At 49.2% G+C, this 20,804-nt stretch overlaps 2 protein-coding genes across 5 annotated transcripts; both read left to right on the forward strand.

Moving 5' to 3' along the window:
• The first annotated feature begins 1,100 nt into the window (after nt 1-1,100).
• LOC144467740 (uncharacterized) lies at nt 1,101-18,452 on the forward strand. 4 transcript variants are annotated; one of them, XM_078176661.1, is made up of 8 exons: nt 1,101-1,160; nt 7,418-7,577; nt 10,583-10,740; nt 13,391-13,547; nt 13,629-13,925; nt 13,997-14,307; nt 14,372-14,727; nt 14,826-18,452. In XM_078176661.1, the coding sequence occupies exons 2-8, from the start codon at nt 7,424-7,426 to the stop codon at nt 15,604-15,606; spliced, it is 2,214 nt and encodes a 737-aa protein (XP_078032787.1). In that variant the 5' UTR covers nt 1,101-1,160; nt 7,418-7,423; the 3' UTR covers nt 15,607-18,452. The 4 variants fall into 4 exon arrangements, with proteins under 4 accessions (XP_078032787.1, XP_078032786.1, XP_078032788.1 ...); XM_078176660.1 differs by lacking the exon at nt 1,101-1,160 and adding an exon at nt 1,416-3,079; XM_078176662.1 differs by lacking the exon at nt 1,101-1,160 and adding an exon at nt 1,416-3,079 and having other exon boundaries at nt 14,396-14,727.
• A 388-nt stretch (nt 18,453-18,840) lies between these two features.
• Pif1 (Pif1 DNA helicase) lies at nt 18,841-20,758 on the forward strand. The gene has a single exon (XM_078176380.1). The coding sequence runs from the start codon at nt 18,906-18,908 to the stop codon at nt 20,754-20,756; it is 1,851 nt and encodes a 616-aa protein (XP_078032506.1). The 5' UTR covers nt 18,841-18,905; the 3' UTR covers nt 20,757-20,758.
• Nucleotides 20,759-20,804: the final 46 nt, after the last annotated feature.

Below are 20,804 nucleotides of genomic sequence, written 5' to 3' on the forward strand. Positions count from 1 at the left end.
TGTGTCGGTGAAAATAAAGTGGCACGGGTGAGTCAACACCGCTTCTATTTCTACGGACACGCCGACTATTCAATTGAAGCCGGTTTGTTACCAGAGTCTCGTAACGAATATTATTGTTACCGTCGAAACGATAATTAATTCCAGGACGGATCGAGGATCGCAAGGTTTCGCACTTTGGAACGAGAAGACCAGCAACGGCTGCAGTGCGACAGGCGTGGTAATTCCGAGGCGAGATCGCTGCTCGTTTAAATAACACGCGCGAGAAGTTCCGATTAATTTGAATAATAAACAGATTACGGCCGCGTTCCCGTTGCCGCGTCGTTTAATTAATCCGCGAGTGGCACTACATTTTCCCGGAAGTTCAAGACGCGTGTCGCCAGCACACACCATTTTTTTTTCTCTCTATCTCGTTCACTTTCTCGTCGCCCGGCTTAAAATCCTCGGTTGCGTCGCGCAAGTTTATTCCCATTGCAAAAGGACCTCGGCCTGCCGGCGACTTCGTTCCCTCTTTTCAAACTTTCCGAAGGCCTACTCGCATCCGGCCGCCGTTTCGAGCGTAGCTTCCGACGTTACAAAATCCGTAAAGTACGCTGGAATAATTTGTTCCGCCTGGATATTTACGGCCGTTGAAACCGATCTGGTTGCGTCATATCTCGAATTTTATCTACGGCTGTGCCAAGGCTATTTTTAAAAGGTAATAGACGACGAAAAGGAAGCGCGCGGTTACGACACACCTTGCTCCGCCGATAGATCTGCCGGCGATAAAATGTAATCGCGGACAGTCAGGAGACGGTCGACGTCGCGAAAGTTGCTCCATTCGACGTGAATTCGCGGCGAAATCGAATTTCGAGATTGCAATCCGTCATCCGTTGAGCGAACAAGCAGTGACAAATCGTCACGGCGTGCATATCTTTACCGTAATTGAACTGAATTTAATTTAATTTAATTTTATCATATTTAATTCAGTTTGATTCAATTTAATTCAATTTAATCATTTATATGTTATGTGTAATAATCCATTTCTTACATTTGCAGAACTAAAAGCCAATACTGATACAACACCCAATCGGCGAATCTCAGCGGTTCACGTGAAGTTTTGCGCTACTGACTGCAAATATGTCTACGTTGTTATCAACAATTTGAAACGTCCTGTGAAAAGGGTCGGTCGCTCAAAATCTGGACGAGTAGAATGACTTTGGCGGTGTGCAGAGGGATACGATGCGATACGCGATATCACGGGGGCTAATTCGAACAAGGGGAGGGAAGCTCGTTGATGAAACGGAAAGATTTGTTGCGCGGACGAACCGAAAGAGAGAAGAAGCCAGCCGCGAAAAAAGAGGAGGAAAGCCCTGGTTGGAGGGGTAGGTGGACCGAAGGAGGCGGAGGAGGAGGAGGAGGAGGAGATACAACGAGGACCAAGAGATCGCGGAATGGAGCAAGAGTGGAGTAATCAATACGCATTCACACGCGGCCGCTCGCATCCCGTTTCCATGGTGACCGACGCTGGCGCATGTGCAACCTTTTACCCGTGTCGTGTCATTCTGCCGGAGCAGCCGACTCAGAAGCTGTTTCGTACCAGTCCGGTGCGGAACATTGGAACATTCTATGCGCGAGATCTGCAGCCCCGCGTCCACGCATGCTCGTGGTTAGAACCGCAGGGTAGACGCACCTTGCGCTCGGTGCTTCCGTACTTTTGCCAAAACCAATTGTAACCGGATACCGCGTGCGACCAGGTACAGTAAATTTTCCAAAATTGTCCCCCAAATTGGAAACAAAGATGCGCGACGTGGGAAGAGGAGAGATTCCATTATTTGATACGATGAGATACAATTGCCAATTATCGATAACTCTAACGAACCGCGTGGCACGTATAGTCATACCTCCCCTTCCCAAACTGTCCCCTTTTATTTCTAAATTGTGGAACAATTTCAGAGAATTTTCTGCATCGCTCCGTTCGTTTCCCGCATTCGCGGATAGAATGCGAGCGATACCCGTTTAAAGTCGAGTTCGATCATCTATTATAGAACGCTCGACGTCGACCAAGTTGACTCCGTTGTCTGTCGTTGTCCATATACTCGAGGGTATGGTACGCTATGGTACAGCGCGCCCGACTCGCGGATGTTCACCCCCTGGCCGAGCCAAAGGGGATGGAAGCGATCGAGTTTGCGGGTTACAGGGGGTGGTTTTCCTTGGGGCGCCTGCGTCGAGTCCTCGATGACGGCTCGACTAGGTAGGTGCTCGACTCGGACGCAGTACGGAAGAAACGTTCGGCACGCAGAGTGCTGCTGTCCTCGTGGCATCGTGTCTCGCCGTTCATTTTCTCTAGTTTTCTCGCGACGATAGATCAGGCGAAGGTTCCTCTGTCGCGCCAGTGGTTCCATCGGTTGTCGATCGGCAATCGCAAGGATTGATTGCCGTCAGAGTCGTCGCGCGGGATACTCCAACGTTCCCTTTGATCTTGGTGCAAAGTGTCCTCGAATTAATCTCGAATGAACCGCGGATTAACCGGGTATTAACGGGCCTCCCGGGCGCCTACGAAAGCGGAAACGTTTTAGATGCCTTGAACGACGGCGAGCAACTCGTCCGCGGACCGAACGAAGACTCGTGCGTTTCGCAAGATAAGCCGCGTGTCAACGCGAATCAACGTGACGCGGTGAAGCATGTTTAGCAACAGACTTCCGCTCTCTTTGTAAGTGTCTCTCGATATCGCGGGTTCGTGTGTGCGCGCGTGTGTACGTGTACGGTGCTCCGACGTCGTGTCGCAACTTGAAACGTCGATGACGAACGTGCGGAGCTCGCCGATGGTCAGCACCGGGTGATCGTTCTAAACGAATCATACACACGAGCCACAGTCGCCATGTATCCGTCCGAGCGACGTCGGTCGAGCCAATGAATTAAGGCTAAAGATCGGAGAATGCACGTTCAGCGAACGAAAGGTTAATTGTCGAAGACGATCCACAACCACGGGTCTTATCACCGTAAAGGCGAGAGCTTAGTCGGATTTAATCGTCGCTTGCATGTGGGTCACAAGTTGCATTCGCCATCAGCTAACGAGATAGAGGGTTTACCGAGTAGAGAGGTAAGCTTGTTAAATTGCGTTACCCTCGGCGGAGTCCCGCGTTACCGCCGGGTCCGCGATTAATTCCCGTCGGCTCCCAATGCTTTTCGGCAGGTCACTTCGAGATTTAACGTGGGTCGAAGCAGCCGAAAACTCGTCATTGGTCCCGTTCCGAGTCGATTCATCGTCGCCGTATAAGGAAAGATACGCGAGCGAAAGATATGCGAGGAAAAGATGCGATACGAGATCCGTGCGACGAGTAGGGAACGTTGCGAGTAACTCGAGACGTGTCTAGGTGCGCCTTGTATACTTTAGTCTAGTCTAGTGTAATCTAGATCTAGTCTTCTGGTCTAGTCTAGTCTCCTAGTCTAATCCACTAGACTAGTCTAGCCTCATCTAATCTACTCTAGTCACGGCTGTTCCCGTCGAGTCAGCGATACTAGTCACGTGGTAGTTGCAGTTTACGATGTCCTTAACCTCCCGGAAAATCAATGTTCCTCGCGTAACGACATGCCAGAGACTGCACGTTCTTTATTGCCCGATAACCGGGGATTTGTGTAGCCCGCATTCTATTGTAAATCTTGGCCTGTCCGCCGCCGAAACTGTTCGCGGGTATCGGAGATCTGGCATGTCGGCTAGACTATGTCGTAGCCGCGTCCCCGGCCCCAGCCGCGTAAAACTTGATCGATGGCAATCACTAGCCTCCGTAAATTGTGCTGTTGCCGCTTTAATTCCATTTATAGAAACCCGACTGGGACTAATACCCGACTCAGGGGCACCGATACCACCGGGCATTAACAAACAAGGATTATCACTCCGCATCGCATCGCGCTATCCATGATTCTCTTGTATGGCTTCCTGCTATCTTGCAGGCCTAATTTGCGGCCGACCGCGGGACCGTATATTCCCCCTTTTGCTCTCTACGATTCTCTATCTCGCGACCCTCTGTTCCGTGTGCTTTCTGTCTAGGAGAGTTTGTCGTTGCTCGGCCGAATCAGGTCAGCGAAGAAACTCACCGGCTCGGAAAAATCCTTCATCGGGTTCTCGTCAACCATGATTCGGATAGCGTTCGATAGGACGCCGTTTGTACGGTTCGCGTGAAACGTAGCTGGGCGAAGGTGGTTTCGCAGCGATCCCGCCGCGAGTGACACTGGTGACACGATGGAGGGTTTCTTCTAGTGGCTGTCATTCAAAATGTACTCGGTACGCGACACGGCGACCGACGTTCCGCGGCCTGCACCCGCTACATTGACCCACGGACAGCGGGCGCCGGGTCCGTTTGCACCCAAAATTGCAAGCGTTCCATCTGAATTCTAATTTCGCGGCAGTCATGTGTACTTATCAAATATTAATCGTTCATAAAATACTCGATGTATGTTTGCCATACGATAAGCAACCACGACTTTTGCACATTATTCGTGAACTAATGAATGAATATTAATCGTAAAGATTCGAGCGGATCTACTCCTGGCTGCCGTAAATGCTCAAAAATTGTCCGTCGTCCGAGGGTTAATCATTGTAACGCGACAGGTAGAGCGTTTGCGAGAGTCCTTGTCGATGGACAAAGCTATCAGAAACGCGTGACGTTCCCGTCGGCATCAGCGGATAACCGTTAGAATTTCTAACCGGTCCGGACTCGCGCGTGCACCTCTTTCATCTTCGCGGCTGTGTTCAATATTGCACAGGCTGGAAGACCTTTGACTTCGCTCTTTCGTTCTCCTGGCGCACGAGGAACGCGGAAAAAAAGCCGCGAAGAAAAAGGTAAAAAACCGCGGTGACGAGGTGTACGGTGAAAAGTGGTTCTTTGCATGCGCATCCGCTGTAACGAGAGCCAGCCTTGATCCCCGACGTGAGAATGCGTTAATGATCTTTTCCGCGGAAGTTGTACCGCGCAAGAAAATCCCGTCGCCGCGGCACGCTAAAACTGTCCGCGACGTTTAAAAATATTATTCGAGCCGTTCCCACGCGACCCCATGGAAATTTAAACGATCGCGCGGCCGCTCTCTCTCTCTCTCTTTCTCTGTCGACAATCGTCTCGAGTGTCTGTAATTACGGCTAGGGACGTGGAAGGGGCGAGAGGGGAGGGCCGGGACCGCCCGAACCCGAATACGGTAAATTCTCTCGAATTATTCCCCGGCTTGGAAACAAAAATGGACAAGCTGGGTAAATGAGATAAGATTCGAGCCCTGAGGTTCGCTTTTATGGCTACTCGATTTTCTATCTGGGAGGATTCACCGTATTCCAAGAGAACTCAGGAGATATATTATATCGAGTCATAAATAACTTCCGTTGTTTTATCAGACGTTTATTCCGTTTCTTTGCCTCCGTCCATTTAGCTTATTTTCTTATTTGATGTATTCCGTACCCTTATCTATTCAGCGAGAGGAATAACTCTTTTGACCCGGTGACTCATAGCGGCTAGAGGCGAGACAATAGATTCTACTCAGCCGTATCGGAAGTCGTTTATGACTCGATATTTATGCCGCGTCGACTTTCGCCCGCCGGTTTCGTCGATCGGGATCAAGAATTGAAAGCGATCCATGAAAACCGGTGGTGTTTAAGTAATCGGAAGCCATTGGCGGCGAAGCGAGAAGGGCAATGTGCCGGAAACGCGCGGAGCAACCTCGCGGTGGGAAGAGATCCTCGGACAAATGGCGAAACGGCCGCGAAAGGAGCATCCAGAGCGGTGTCGCACGGCGTACGGGAATCAAGAGAAGTGCGAGTGTCGGCGCGGTGGAGGAAATTGTCTGACTGCGCGTTCCCTTTTCGGGATCCGGTCGCGGCAACGCATCCCCCTCGTGACTCGAGTTAAGCTGAGAGGAAGAGAGAAAGAGACCGAGATGGAGAGGGAAGAGAGAGAAAGAAAAGGAGAGAGAGAGGAAAGAAAGAGAAAAGAGAGAGAGAAAAATCAGCCCTCCTACGGTCTCTCCCTTCGCCTTTGCAACCGGAAAGGGAGCCGAACGATGGAAATCCAGTCGAATCTTTACTCTTTACGCTGGCGCGCGTTCCCCGCGTATCGAACCCGGAAAAAATGAAATTGCCGTCGTCGGTCGATAAACGTCGACGTGCCGGCATCGTCGGAGGCTCGTAAAAGAAAGCGCTTCCCCGCCGCGTACTCGAAACTCAACGGCAAACCGGACGAAGCTGCGTCGTTTAGGTAACACGATGTTCGAGAGGATTCGGGATAAATGCGTTTTCAATTCCGTTTGATGCCTGTATCTTCGATAAAGTCCGGATCAGAGTTTGTCAACTGCTACCGACGCGGTCCTCGGTCTGTAATAACATTCTCAACGCTAGACGTATGCGATAGAACAAAAGCGATTAACAGATTTACCAACGACCAGAGATCGTCTATTGTTTCCAGCGAACGCCCTTCGAAACAGCGTGTGTCGCGATAAGAAGCCGCGTACAAAGTGAAGTGGAACGCGCGCGCGGAATAGAAGCACCTAGCTGAACGTCGCCGGTGCAGAGAGAAACGTGGAACGTTCTCCTTGCGCTCGACTTCCGCTACTGATTCCGCAGCGGGAAATAAAGGGCTTGGAAATGTACGAAGAGCTCGCAGCAGGCGCGGGAATTACGCGAGCTGTTGTCGTTTCTATTAAGAGTCAAGCTGGCGGGCGTGTAGCGCCGATGCGACGCGAGAGATTAAAAATCTCGGCCCTCGGATATTTCCGGGCCGAACGGGGGGGGATAACGAAACAGCAACGAACCGACGCGACGGACGCTTGGAATTTTATGGCGCATACGTCGTCGCGTCGACGATTGAGCCACCGAGAAATATTTAAATCGTAGCACGCGTTCATCGTAACTCGTTAAAATAAACGAACGTGGTTTAACCACCGACAAAGTTTCTTCTTCGGAGCAATCTTCTGGGAAGGCGCGTCCATTATTTTTGCCCGCGGCGCGTTCCCTGATTTCCCTTTTGCTCGATCCTTCGCCGCCATCGTACAACACCGTACAACACCGTGGAACACCGTCTGCGCGCCGTACCACCATCCAGAATCCCATTTGTAGCGGCGCGGCGCGCGGAGCGTCTACCGGCCTTGCCGAACCTATTGCCATGCCCGCCGTATTTGCGTACGCCTGTTTGGGGTGCGTGAGGGTGCATTCGTTTACCCGAAACTCGATTTCGAGGCTCTGGTAATTGAATTTCAAGCAGGCCGACACGGGTGGCCGCTAATACGTTTAAAGACTACGCGGCGGGAGACGTTCGAAGATGCTGTTCTATCGTTCGCGAACGCTTCGCTGCCAGCGGATCCATATTTCATCCTGTCTCCTGTCTCCCGTTTTGAGACGACTCATTTTTTTTTTTGCTCTCCTCCCAATTACTGACTGATCGTTAAACGTTATCTGTCGCAGGAAAAAATGTGGAGCTCGGTTACCGCGGCTGGCACAGAGAATGGTCCGGCACCACCTTCCAGAAGCAAGCACAGCGCCACTTTGCTCGCCGGGCACGTATATCTTCTCGGAGGACGAAACGGCAACCTCCCACTTAAAGATCTTTGGCGGTACAGTCTCGGTAAGTGGTCGAATATAATAACGACGCGCACTCGAAAATAATCCTAGCTGCGACTGCGACGCGGCGGGTTTGCGACTGCAAACAAGGCCCGCGAAATTCGAGGGCGCAGACGACCATCAGTATTTATTTTTTAACAGAAATGTAACTATACTTCTTTAGGATTATTTGTGATATTATTTATGACTTTTCTTCTACATATTTTTTTAGGCACCCCTTCCAGACACATTACTGTCCCTAGGAACCATAACGGAAAACGTGTTTCAAATAGGAAACTAGATATAGATACTGCTATAGTGAAATCACGATATCTATACTCTGAGTGGAAACGTATCCCTAAGCCCCGCAGTTCGAGTGTTAATGCCCGATGTCTGAGTAACCAGAGCACTGTACACGAACAACATCTCTGACCAACGCACCCCCATGGTCTCGCTCTGCGAGCCGAGGGGTGCGTCACGGAATTTAAACAGGGTTCAGTCTGATCAATAATACGCCATTATTAAAGCCTACGCGTACATCGAGCAAAGCCGCCGAGGATACACCGCAATTACGGCTGTTTCCACGGAGATCAGACGCACGCGAATTAATTGCAGCCTCCTCGTTAAGTAGGGAGCTTGCTCTCAGAATCGCTCGCATAACTTTCGATCGGCCGACACACGGCGCAAGACGCGGCACAATAGGACAACGATGTAAACGGTTCCCGCGGGTCCATGCAAGGCAATATTGGAGTAGGTCCGTGTAGCTGCGTCGTCGGATTTAAACTCGCCGGATACTTGATTCGTTTAAGCTTAGGGCGCATCGACACGCGACCTGTCTCGGACGATAGGAATCGCTGGCTGGTCGTTCGCGTGCACGTTCAGCACCGACTGACTATGCGAATCTCTATTAATCAGGGAGGGATTGTTCGGCGGCGAACACGGAGAATATTAAAACAGTACCAGAAGGGTTGGCGGGCCGTCTCTTGGGAGCCGTGCGGCTCCCGGAGGGACCAGCGGTATGTTTTAAAAGCATTGCATTGCGGATACTCGATCTTGCAAAAACATTGTGATATCGCGAGCCCTGAGAGTACTCCATCTTTCGATGGGTTATGCGAACCTCCGAAAGCGTGGGGCACGAAGGGTTGTTTCGACGTCGCGTTCCGCGTCTAGCTCGGCTTCGGGCCGGGTCGCGTAAATCGAACGAGAGCAATTTCCATTCGCGAGTTGGAACACGCAGCGATTTATTAGGTTTTGTACTAAGTTCGTTCGCGGAGCTCTCGGAAAATGCGAGACAAATTACACGAATTCAAAGCGATAATTCAGGTGAATTTTTAGATACGTTCTCGTGGGGCTGTTTCTATGTAGCTTGGATTAAATGAAAGCTGAAAGTGTCCACTTTATGACAGAGTAATTTAAATTGCAATAGAATGACGAGACCATTTTTAAAAATTAGGATGAATCTACTGCCGACGTCATAGGGTAAAAAGATAACAAAGGAAAAATTCATCTGAATATTTGGATACGTTCTCGTAGGGCTGTTTCTATGTACCTTGGCTCAAATGAAAGCTGGAAGCGTCTACTTTGAGGTAGGGTAGGTTAAACTGAAATTGCATAATAAGCCCGTTCGCCTCGACGACTGCGCGGTACTACATCTCCTTGCAAGAAAACGCGGTCGGACTTATTACACAACCTAATATTTTTCGTCGACAGCGCCGCTGCACCGTCGCGATTTTCCTCCGCGAAACAGCACTTTTAGACAAAGGCGTAGCCTCGCGGGCGAGCAGATACGACACGTATACCTAATCAATGTCGGGCATCTTTAGTGGTGGTCCACAATAAGGGGTCGCGAGCGCCCCGGCCAACGTATTAGGGCTCTTACGTAAATTTCGTAGGCTTTGTTCTCGGGCACGTTCGAGTAGACCGGCTATGTAGAACTCGGACGCTCGAGGCGTTAAACAGGAGCAGAACTTCTTACGATATTGCGAACCTCCGCTGCGAAACGCTTCTAACTCGATCGAGAACTCAGCCGATTTAATCAGCAACGGGGACTCGACTTCTTCTTTTGTTCGCGCCGTGGAACTTCACGGGCCGCTGATTTCTTTTACTTTTCTTCTCCGAGGTTAAATTAGGGGAGTGTCCCTTTTTTTTTTCCCCGATCCTAAAACTTCCGAAGGGTAACGACTTGCCCGACTTGTTAAGCGATTACACCGAAGGGAAGAAAGTGTTTCGACCCTCGGACGGAGCGCGGGCCTGACACACAGACGCAGCTCATGCGCGTTCTTTGTTCTTTCTTGCGCCGCGGATCTAACAACTTGCAACATTGTTCGTTGCTTACCGGGGAGAGACAAAAAGATCCCGGGACCGCTGCCGGCCGAATAAAAATACCATTTTGGTGGAGAAGTTGGCAGGCGTTTCTCGCCGCCGGTATATTTTTCTATCGACGTAATACACTCTTATCCCCCGAAGTTCTTGCGTTAACGTTCCGCTTTTTACCGTGCCCTTGGCACTGCTTAGATTTAAGCCTCGAGTCCCACCCTTTGCATCCTCGACACTTCTCTCTCTTTCTCTCGTTCCGACTTTCTCCTGTCCCACGTTTCTGGGAAGCCCCATCCACCCGGAGGATTTATTTCGCAGTAGCAGATTGCCGGGGCGGGGTGGGAGCGTGATTTAGCGTAGCGAGGAATGGTTTTTTCTTCGGCACCCATGAGATCGGAACCGCTTCCCTTCGACTAGATCATCCGTTTCCGTAAGATTCTTCCGGGGAGAATCCCGGAGAGACCGAGGTGCCGAAATCGTGCGTGCAGCACGCGTAGACCCGTAATGCGAGCCTCTTTGTTTCTTTATTCGCGGGTCTCGTTTTTCAACTACGCGGAGTCCCGTCTTCCCCTCGCGTAAACGCACAAAAGCGAGGCCGTGCAAATCGTGTTTATTCACTACCGCGCAAACAGAGAGAGGCTGGCATTGCGAAACCGTTTTGACTAACGAGCCGACGCACGCTGCTCTACCCTATTCTGTATTTTTCTTTTGCAGCCGAGAGCAAATGGGAAGAATTGCATCCTGCGGGAGAAAGGCCGCCAGCACTTCAGGAGCACAGCGCGGTCGCGTACAAGGATTGCCTCTACGTTTTCGGCGGTGAACTCGGCTTTTGGGCTGGCACGGAAACGCCGCTGTGGGTCTACAATGTCAAGGTATCGTTTCCTCTCGCCGTCGAACCCGTCCAGCCGATGAAGGCCGGCCCCGAGGCCCGCGGGCAGTTTACTTAGCCCCTTGCGAGCGTCGCGGTCGGAGGCCCGACGCTCCCCAATTTCGTAAACGAGACGATTCCGGGAGTCCAATCAACGGTGATCGACGATAGCTCGCCTCGCCGCGTCTCGTTTAAATTCATAACCCGTTCGGCGAACAATCTCGTAATCACCGTCTGGCCGAATCACGAGTAATTCCACTTTCCAAATTGTCAATTTTTGTTTAGAAGCCGAGAAACAATGTGATAGAATTTACCGCAACTGGATCGTGACGGGCAGCCTTACGCCATCCACCGGGTTATCTCGTTCGCTAGTTGTCCGATCGACGCGCCGTTACTCCCTCCCCAAGGACTCTTTGCCACTTCACTGACTACTACGGAAGAATCGCAACTGCGGTCGTCCCTCGTTGCGTGTCATCGGTTGGCAAACATGATCCCCCCCCCGCCCTACCCCATCGCCGCTAGTTTCGAAGGATCGTAGGAGGATCGGAGGAGGAGCGGATGTCCTCGTGTAAAACTGCTTGTACCTGATGACGGTCCTATTGATTTAGCGGTTTCCCGAGGGTGCGATCTTTTTCGCCTCTCTCTCTTCTTATTGTATATCGGCGACCCTTGCACGCGTGCTCCCCTCTAGGACGAGTAAGATCATTAGGAGTTTCCTTTGCGAGCTACGACACCGAGTTACGAGATCGTTATCAGAGCGCAGGGGCGACGAAGGGTGACGCGAAACAGATTCGAGCGCTCCTCGAGGAAATATTGTTCGTTGAATTATAGAAATCGAAGAGACGAGAAGAGCCCAGGGTGGCTTGCTCGATCACGGAGTCGCGCGCGATCGATTGTTATCGATCGTTAACGGTCGATTGGTTGTACCGTTGGACACCGTTGCGGTTGGGTGAGACGTCCGAAAGCGGAACGACCAGAAGCGAGCTTCCTGGGAACGTTTGATACGTGTGCACGGGACAATATCGCGAGGGGTAGGAATCGTTGGCAACAGCCGGTGTCAACAGCTCCTTCTTGCGTTTCGTACCCTCGAAAGTGAATGGCGCTTATCCTCCCAAGGGCCCCCGCTCTCAACCTGCGCATCGTTAAAAATTCATCAACTTGGAGTAAACAGGAAACGCGGTAGATAGTGATGCCGCATAGGCGATTCCCTGTTCGACGTCAACGCTGTGGATATACGGCCGCGTATATGCGCATACACATACACGCACATGATCGAAGCGGAGAGTAAAAAGAAATCCTCTAGGGTGAACTCGATCATCCTTAACGAAGAGGATAAATATTGAATGGCCTCCTACTTTCCGGAGGATTTTTTGGTCCACTCGCGTTTACTTATTGGACCGTCTCCGAACCGAGGGTGGTTCCGTCCCCTTCACGCATCTCGCCACCGTGTATTATTGAAATCCGCGTTACGAATGCACCGGCAAACCCGATTGGTAGAACCGGAGGGGTCGCCGCGCGTCTCGTGTTCTTTTTCTACCCTATCTTATCTTTTCCCCCCGTGTTCCATTAAACTTCTCTCCCGTTTCCAACAAATCGGATACAGAAGAAATACCTCGCTCGGCTGAATATTTCATGTTCGCACCGTCGGCCCGCCGTCCTCGCTCTCTTCTCGCGCCGCCGTCGGTGAAGATCAGCCGACCGCGGCCCCGAGTTTCTTTGAGCTCTCAAAAGAGTCCGCGTCGCCGGTGATAACTGTTTTCTCGCTAATTTTACAGCGTTTTAACGTCGATGGCGAATTTACCGACTGCTCCACCCTTGCACGACCCCCTCGTGCCGTAATGCGGGGTAAACGCAAGTGGCTGTACAGACCTATCAACTTTAGGCACGTACTTCAAGTTACGTAATTACTTTCAGCACCCCTCTGCGCAACCTGTACACCTTACTTCCTTCCTTCCTTCAATCTTCTCTCCTTTACGAGCTCCCTCCTCTTCCGCTTCTTCTTCTTCTTCGTCGTTGATCGTACACGGCGATTATTGCGTGTAGGTCCCCCCCGGGCCGTCGAAACACGTCGCAGGAACAATCGATCGCCAACGTCGTTGCACTCGTTCGAAACCGATCGGCGAACTTCCGCGGAATTGATCTACCCTCGTCCATCGATTGCGTCGATAAAATTAAATGCGGCGCATAGCATACGAGCGCCCCTTTGTTCTTAAAGCATCTCACGCGTCACCTGTGCCCTATATTTTTCACGAGCAGTTTTTCACTGGACAGATAGAAATAGATCGGTTTGTTAACAAAGAAGCTCGCCGGCGACTCGCTCCAAACATTCTGCGATTATTCGAAGCGCGGCCAGCCGACGTGCTATCGCTGGAAAAACCCGCAAACCGGTATTGTTACGGCGGGCTCCCGTATTAAACTCTAGTCTATTCAAAGAGTAAAAAGAGGGGTGTGACAAATTGAAGCTCTCCTGTACCTTTTGTTACGCGCAACCCCAGTGATATTCGGCATTCAGTAGGCTCCCGTCCAGACAAAATTACTGATTTTCTTGGCCCATTGTCGCCCGCGCCGTAAAAATTGATAAACGAACAAAGAACACCCTGATCAAGATGTGAAGTGCCCGGCGTAGAAAAGTAACTGTGATTCTTTGCTTCTAGACGAACATGTGGAGGAAGGTGAGGGCGCAAAGAGGCTGCACTGTTCCTAGAGGGCGAAGGGGACACACGGCTCTCGTGCATCGCGGCCAAATGCTCATCTACGGCGGCTACCAAGATCTCCGCGGAAGCTCTCCGGAACTCTGGGCGTTCCACTTTGGTAAGACGATGAGTATGCGTATCGGTATGCGAAGGCAACGATCATTTTCGAGCAACTACAATCTGACGGTTTGCTCGCTAGAAACGGAATCCTGGCACCTTCTCTCGTCCGGCGAAAGTGGGCCAGCGGCGAGACACAAGCACTCCGCTGTGCTACACGGCGACGCCATGTACGTTTACGGAGGCATGACCGATCTTCAAGAGAGGAGCGACTGCTGGAGATGGGACGTGAACACCGCCTCCTGGTGTCTATTAAAGAACAAGCCCGGACCAGGACCTCTTCACGGCCACGCAGCCTGCAGACTACCCAGCTGCATGCTGATATTCGGCGGGGAAAGCGGCGGTCTAGCTACGAACGAGCTCTGGAGGTTTCATTTCGGTAAGCAATCCGGTAATTCGAATCAGTAATGATCTTCGAATGGAATTTTCTGTAATCGAATCCGATCGTAGGTACGGAAACGTGGGAGAAGCTGTCGGTGCCAGGTCCGAAACCTCAACCAAGGGCGGAGAGCGTGGCCCTAGCGGTGTCGGAGCTGCTGATACGAGGGACCAACATCGACAATCCTAAGCTGAAGCTGCGGAACCAGAGGTCGAGGCATTACAACAACAGGATATCGCCGATCGAGGCACCGACCAGACCGAGCTTCCTCAAGGAGATCTCGAAGCTGTCGCAGATCAATCTATCGCGGCTGAGTCATCCGACGAAGTGCAGCTACTCCGTGCTGAGCGGCCAGGACGACAACGAGGAGAGTCCGCAGGAGGTATGCCCTGTTCCGAATCACATTTCCGTGAAAACCGCATTTGACAATTTGAGCCTGCCCGCAGGCGAACTCCTATTATCCGTTTCAGCAAGTGGACGCCGAAGTGATCGAACCGTCCACGGGAATGGTGAAGTCCCGAAGCGCGAACGCGCTGGCGCGTCGAAGGCAGAAGCCGTCCGAGTCGTCGTCGAAGTCCACCGACAGCAACACCTGCGGCAACATAGGCGGCTCCGGAATGACCAGGGATCCCACCTCGGTACCGAATTTCCGAGCACTGACTCTGCCCACCCCGGTCTTGACGCCCGTGGAAGCGGCCCGGCTTGTTTTCGTCGATCCGGACGAGAACAGCGACAACGACGAGGAGGAAGAACGCAAGGAGCCTCCGACCTCGAGGCTGATAGAAGTCCAAGAGGAACGACGGTAAGCTTCGGCATAAGCACGAGCTACGCGCCCTTGTCTACGAGCTATAACTCGATCGATACCTCGGCAATTAGCAGTCGATCCTTCTACGATTTTAGGGACTTCGCGGCGATGCACCAAGCTTGCCAGCCAACTCGCGGCGAGAGCTACAGTTCTCACCTGTACGAAGCTGCGCTGCAGACTCCTAAGACACCGACCACCTCGAAGATACCTACGTCCGCGTCCGTTAGGTTCGCCGATCTGGAGGAAGGGGAGGAGTCGACCTCGGACTACGCGAGTATAGAAGCCAGAAGCCCCGGCGACCCTCTCGGCGACGACGATTGGCCATCGGGCAGGAAGTGCAAACAATACCGTCCCATCGTTACCCCGTCGACGATACGGGAAGGCCAGTTCGGCTTCTGCAATCCGAACTATCTCGGTCTGAACGAGAACAGAGGCCATCATTCACAGCAACCGCAGCAGCAACAGCAACAATCTCAACAGCAGCAGCACCAGCAACATCACCAGCAGTCGCAAGACGGCAAGTACGCGAAGATGTTGAACAGCCCGCCAGACAGTGTTTTAGAGGACGAGGCGGGACGGTCCTCTTCGCAGACGTTCGCCGAATTATTAGAGCTTCAAGAACTGAAGAGGGTGCCGAGGGCGCCCCCGAAAAGTTTGCCGTTAGGGTCTCCTTCTAGAAGGGCGGTTAGCGCGTCGAGGGCGGAAAGACAACGAGCAAAAGTCGCCGCTGCGGACATTAATGACTCCGAAACACCTTCTTACGGACCAGCGCCTCTTTACGTATTTTTAGTCGGGGGGAAAGAGAAAGGTCAGGTGACGGTGTTTGCACGACCTGTTTCCTTATGGAAATTACAGTTAGCGCCGCACATCTTCTAAGTCCGCGAATCCGTTCTGTTTTAATTTCTCACTTTCCCTTCTTCGTTCCTCGTTGCGATCGAACGACAAAGAGACTCGTTCCTTGTTTAATCAACGACTCGTGCAGTTTTCTAGTGTTAACCATTGTTTCGTTGTTCCTACGTTTCTAGTCGTGCGTTTCTTGTTTGTCTCTGTTTGTTCGTGAATCGTTTCCGATATATCTCCGTGTTTTTTAAAGTGTTATCACATGCGTTGACCTTAGACCCCGATGTGTTGCCGTTACTTTTCCATTTTTATTTCGTTCGGCCTTGCAATGGCGGCGCCTTGTTAGCATATCGTCGATCAAGTCTATACATATAGTCCTTTGAGAACAGAAAACATACCAGAGTGCATGATCAACTATACGTGTATCGAACATTTACGAGAATCCGAATTCGAAGTTGATTTCAGTTCCTTGCTTCGACGTCTACTTTGTTATCTAAGCATCAATTAATGTAATCGTAAATACGTGAAACTGAATTGTACGTTCAGACTGTAGGATAGGTTTACGAGACACGCCGGATCGAGAGTTCATATTGAACCGATTATCTTAAGCGCAAATCAAACGAACGAAGGTGTTCTGTCAGTGTCTGTCACGATCGGTAACATCCTATCATCCGTATAGATAAATCTTAGACAACTATCGTAGATTAAAAACTCTAGCTGAAACGAATACAATGCGATGTCCTACGTGTATAGCGAACAGTGGAATTTTTCATGTTTGTAATAGATGTGAAGTACATTCGATATCTCGTAAAATCATTAGACCCTTGTCAGAGGAGAATCACAGGTGCAACATATTTTTCGAACTGACGCGTACCAATTGTTAAAAGGACTCGATTGATTTGCGCTTTGCCGTCGTCAACTGCGAACTCGATACGAGTTGCGTATAAAGTAGAGTAATGTCGGAAAACTTGGGACAACCGATGATATTAAAAAGATCCTAATACCGATGCGGAGGTCGATGTGTGATTGTGTCGAATGTGTATAATTGATGTACGGTTCCAATGATTCTGCAGAAATTAGATTTTTATAAAATGACAACTCCTCGCGGAATTTCAATGGGAATCGCGAATACGATTTAGAGTTCTACGTAGAGCAGAGTTTTACGGGGAAATACCGAAGAAGTTTCAGTTTCATCGCGGGGGAAGACGTGTCTACTACGCGAAGCATACAATCGTTGTCGTGTTCCAAACTATAGTAGTTAAATGATTGGTCGAATTTTTACGTCCGTGTTACAAAATTATAAACCAACGAAGCCTCTGTCGTCTAGGGTTTAGAGTCCAGATACGTCGCGCAGTACAGAAATCGATAAAGCACGACGGGGGTTTCTTGTTCGTGTAGAATTTTTATGCCCACGAAGGCCCGATACATGTAATCCATCCACAAGTAGCAAAATGTGAAGGCGATGTTTCGTAGGCTGAACATTACGAAATGCTTTGGAATGGTGCCACATTATTTTGCCGCATTGTTTCAATGGTATCCACGAACTTGCACGTACCTATCCGGAATACTTGGTAAAAAAATGACAATTGCAAAGATACGTGTACTCGTAACACGGGCACGTGAAATACCACGTATAATCAGCATAGACGTTCCTCTTTATCTCGCGTACTACCTTGTCGAGCACGAAGATTTCATAACGTTCAGCCAAGCACCGCAGACATTCGAAAAATCAATGTTTTCCATTCGTAGCAGTAGACAATTTAACATCTCCGTGTACCAAAGTTAAGATGAATGTTTCGTAACGTTACATCTTTCTCTAGGACCCCCTAGCTTTCTCTATTCGTTCATTTCTTCAGACGTATTAGCATGTAACACATCGTACGAAAAATTCCTGTTTACGTTGCACGCGCAACCACCGCCCCCTACGTACTTGCCCATTCCCTTGTTACTAGATAGTTCCCGAGATTAGTTGCGTTACGAGAAACTGTATTACTGTATACACACATGTATAGAATCGGTGTACCAGTTTTAGTTGAATGTGTTATGCGTTTTGTTGCTGACCCGCGTTCAGCCGGGATTATTCGAACGTTTCTAGGCCGCGAGTATGCCTCGTTTGTCGAGCGGACGAGTTTGGCGAGTTAGAATTGAAATGAAAGTAAAGCGAAACAACACGTTACTGGAAGTATACATGTAATTGCCATGACCGTGTCTCGATTATTTTCCATTCCGCAGAGACACGCAAGAATGCGATCCGATAGTCAATTATCACCGATATGTCATTAAATGCGTCCGTTGCCAAACACATCTCGTTAGGGTACATGGTACTTATGCTTCGTCAACGAGATTCAAAGTATAAGCTCGAAGACATGGGCTGGATATCAAAAGGAAAGATTAAAAAGAAAAAACGAGAGAGAGACAACTACCGGTGTAGCTGATTCGAGTGCCTGTACGTTTTGCAAATAATATGCATTCCATATTTTTCAGGTCCCAAGCGACTCTTTTCGAAAAAAAGGAAAATCATTCGCCATGGTATCTTCTAGCTTATGCTTCCCTCCAACGATGGCTACGTGTCACACGCGCGACACGGGCCGCCGCGATATGCATATTAAGATGCGGTATTATATAAATATAATGTCGACAAAACAAACAAAAACAGCAAAAAAAACACAGATAAAAAAATAAACCGCGTCTCATTCCAAGTAGATTTTCATATCACAAAATGCAGTATTTTTTCAACGAATAAGCCTTCAGATAGAGGACCCACGCTAATTTTTCTATGTTATGTATTAGACGATGTATCAATATTATATGTACGTGTACACGTATATCTTCACACGATCGATAAGTTTTCCTAAAAGAATATTATACGATTTCAATATAAACGGTGGAAATTTTAATCTTGACTCACTGTACTTTAATTTCGTGTAACAATAGATAAGAAACGAATCATTTTACGGATTCGAACGATATCTGAAGTACATAATCTTCGTTTGCAATACACGGTAAGGGAAGATAGGAATTCGTGTACGGCGGTTACTTTCTCGAACTAGGCATAAATCTTTCCGTGGGGATTTACCTCTAGGGGATATTTTTAGAACGCCAGGACACACCATATGGTTGGTAAACTGCAGGGGAAAATAAGCCGCCCTACTCCCTACCACCATTGTGAAACGTGGCTTCCTTCCCGCCAAAATGTTAGTTTCACCACGACAGTCGACAGGTACGATCCTTTCGGGACAGTCTCGCGGCATTCTCGTCCAATGTGCGGAAGAAAGTTAAAGAAGAATCCGTCTATACGATAACAGCCTAACTGCACGCTATTATAGTAAGTAAACATGAATCAAGATAATTGTTCGGTAACGTGCTCGGTGACGATAGAACGGTCCAACTCGCAAGGTTCTATACTAAAAAAGGTCAATCACCGAACGGCGACTCTACGCTTGGTCCGTAACAATTTTCGTGAGATGATGATCGAAGTACAAGCAGAAAGGGGAAACACAACGGCAAAGCTGTTGCTAAAATCCATTTCCGTTTTTAATAAATTTATGACTGAAGGGAAAGCTTCTATTAAATTTAAAGATGACAACTGCACCTTGTTTTTATCGAATGCGCCGACGACACAGCTGATCAGTTTCCTGAAAACGATCTACGTGAAGATAACGAACCAATCGGACGAAAAGGTAAAAAACCCGTTGAGGGAGAGATTGCTTTCTAATAAAACATTCGGGGGTGTGCAGGATGTCAGCCCTGCGACGTCCGCCGAAGTAAACAAGGCCAAAGAAAAAGCCATCAACGTGTCACGAGCGACGGTCACCACACCGTCGCCCAGCAACGTAAAGAAGAGGAAACGTACCGATGAGAACGCTCCGAAACTTGTCCAAGCGAAAAAGCTCTACGCGAATCCGACGACCGAAAAGATGACGGAAGAACAGAGCAGAATTTTGGAAGCAGTTCTTGCTGGTAAAAATATATTTTTTACTGGCAGCGCGGGAACTGGGAAGTCGTTCCTCTTGAAGAAAATTCTGGCGGCTCTACCCCCAGATGTTACGATGGCTACAGCAAGTACCGGTGTCGCTGCTTGCCACATCGGTGGAATTACTTTGCATCAATTCGCCGGAATTGGTCTGGGCACTGGAAATTTAGATAGATGTTACCAAATGGCTACTAGAAATTGTATGAGTATATGGAGGAAAACCAAGCATTTAATTATAGATGAAATTTCCATGGTAGACGCGGCTTATTTTGATAAGATAGAGGCTGTCGCTAGGTTCATCCGAAGAAACGAACGACCATTCGGCGGAATGCAATTAATTTTATGCGGAGACTTCTTCCAGTTACCTCCCGTCGGTTCGAGGGAAAAGGACATAAAGTTTTGTTTTCAGAGCGAGACGTGGGAAAAATGTGTGCACTTCAATTTCGAACTGAGAACCGTCCATAGACAAAGTGATCCCGAATTTATCAATATTTTAAATAGTATAAGAATAGGTAGAGTTACGGACAGCATGGTGGCAACCCTTAAAGCTACAGCTAAACAAAAGATAGAGGATAATGGAATTTTAGCAACCAGACTATGTTCACATGTAAGAGAAGCAGAAGAAATTAACGAATTTCAATTGAACGAGCTGAAAAGTGAATCTAAAACGTATGTAGCTCAGGACTCTGATCCATCCATGACACAGACATTAGATAAACAATTGACTGTTCCTGGGAAACTTGTATTAAAAGTAGGGGCTCAAGTAATGCTTTTAAAAAATATTAATGTATCGGGTGGTTTAGTAAATGGAGCGAGAGGCGTAGTCATTAATTTTGAGAACGGTGCGCCGGTAGTTCAATTTAAATCCGGTGCTCCCTATCAAACAAAACTAGAGAAATGGAATTTAAGAACTACGTCGGGTGCTGTTGTTCAAAGAAAGCAAATTCCACTGAGACTAGCATGGGCCTTTTCCATTCATAAGAGTCAGGGTCTAACTTTGGACTGTGTAGAAATGTGTTTATCGAGAGTTTTCGATGCTGGTCAATCTTACGTAGCATTGTCTAGGGCACAAAGTTTGCAATCTCTGCGGGTCTTAGAATTTAATAGTCAACAGGTATGGGCCCATTCGGATGTACTCGTATTTTACAAAAAATTCCGAAGAAATTTGCAAGAGATGGAAATGATTCCTTTAGGGAAAAAACAAAAGATCTGATAGTATAAATTCGTACCTTCGAGCGTTATATCGCGAAACGTATTATTT

Source organism: Augochlora pura, chromosome 3, assembly GCF_028453695.1.
Source record: "Augochlora pura isolate Apur16 chromosome 3, APUR_v2.2.1, whole genome shotgun sequence".
In the NCBI taxonomy this organism is placed as follows: Eukaryota; Metazoa; Arthropoda; class Insecta; order Hymenoptera; family Halictidae; genus Augochlora; species Augochlora pura.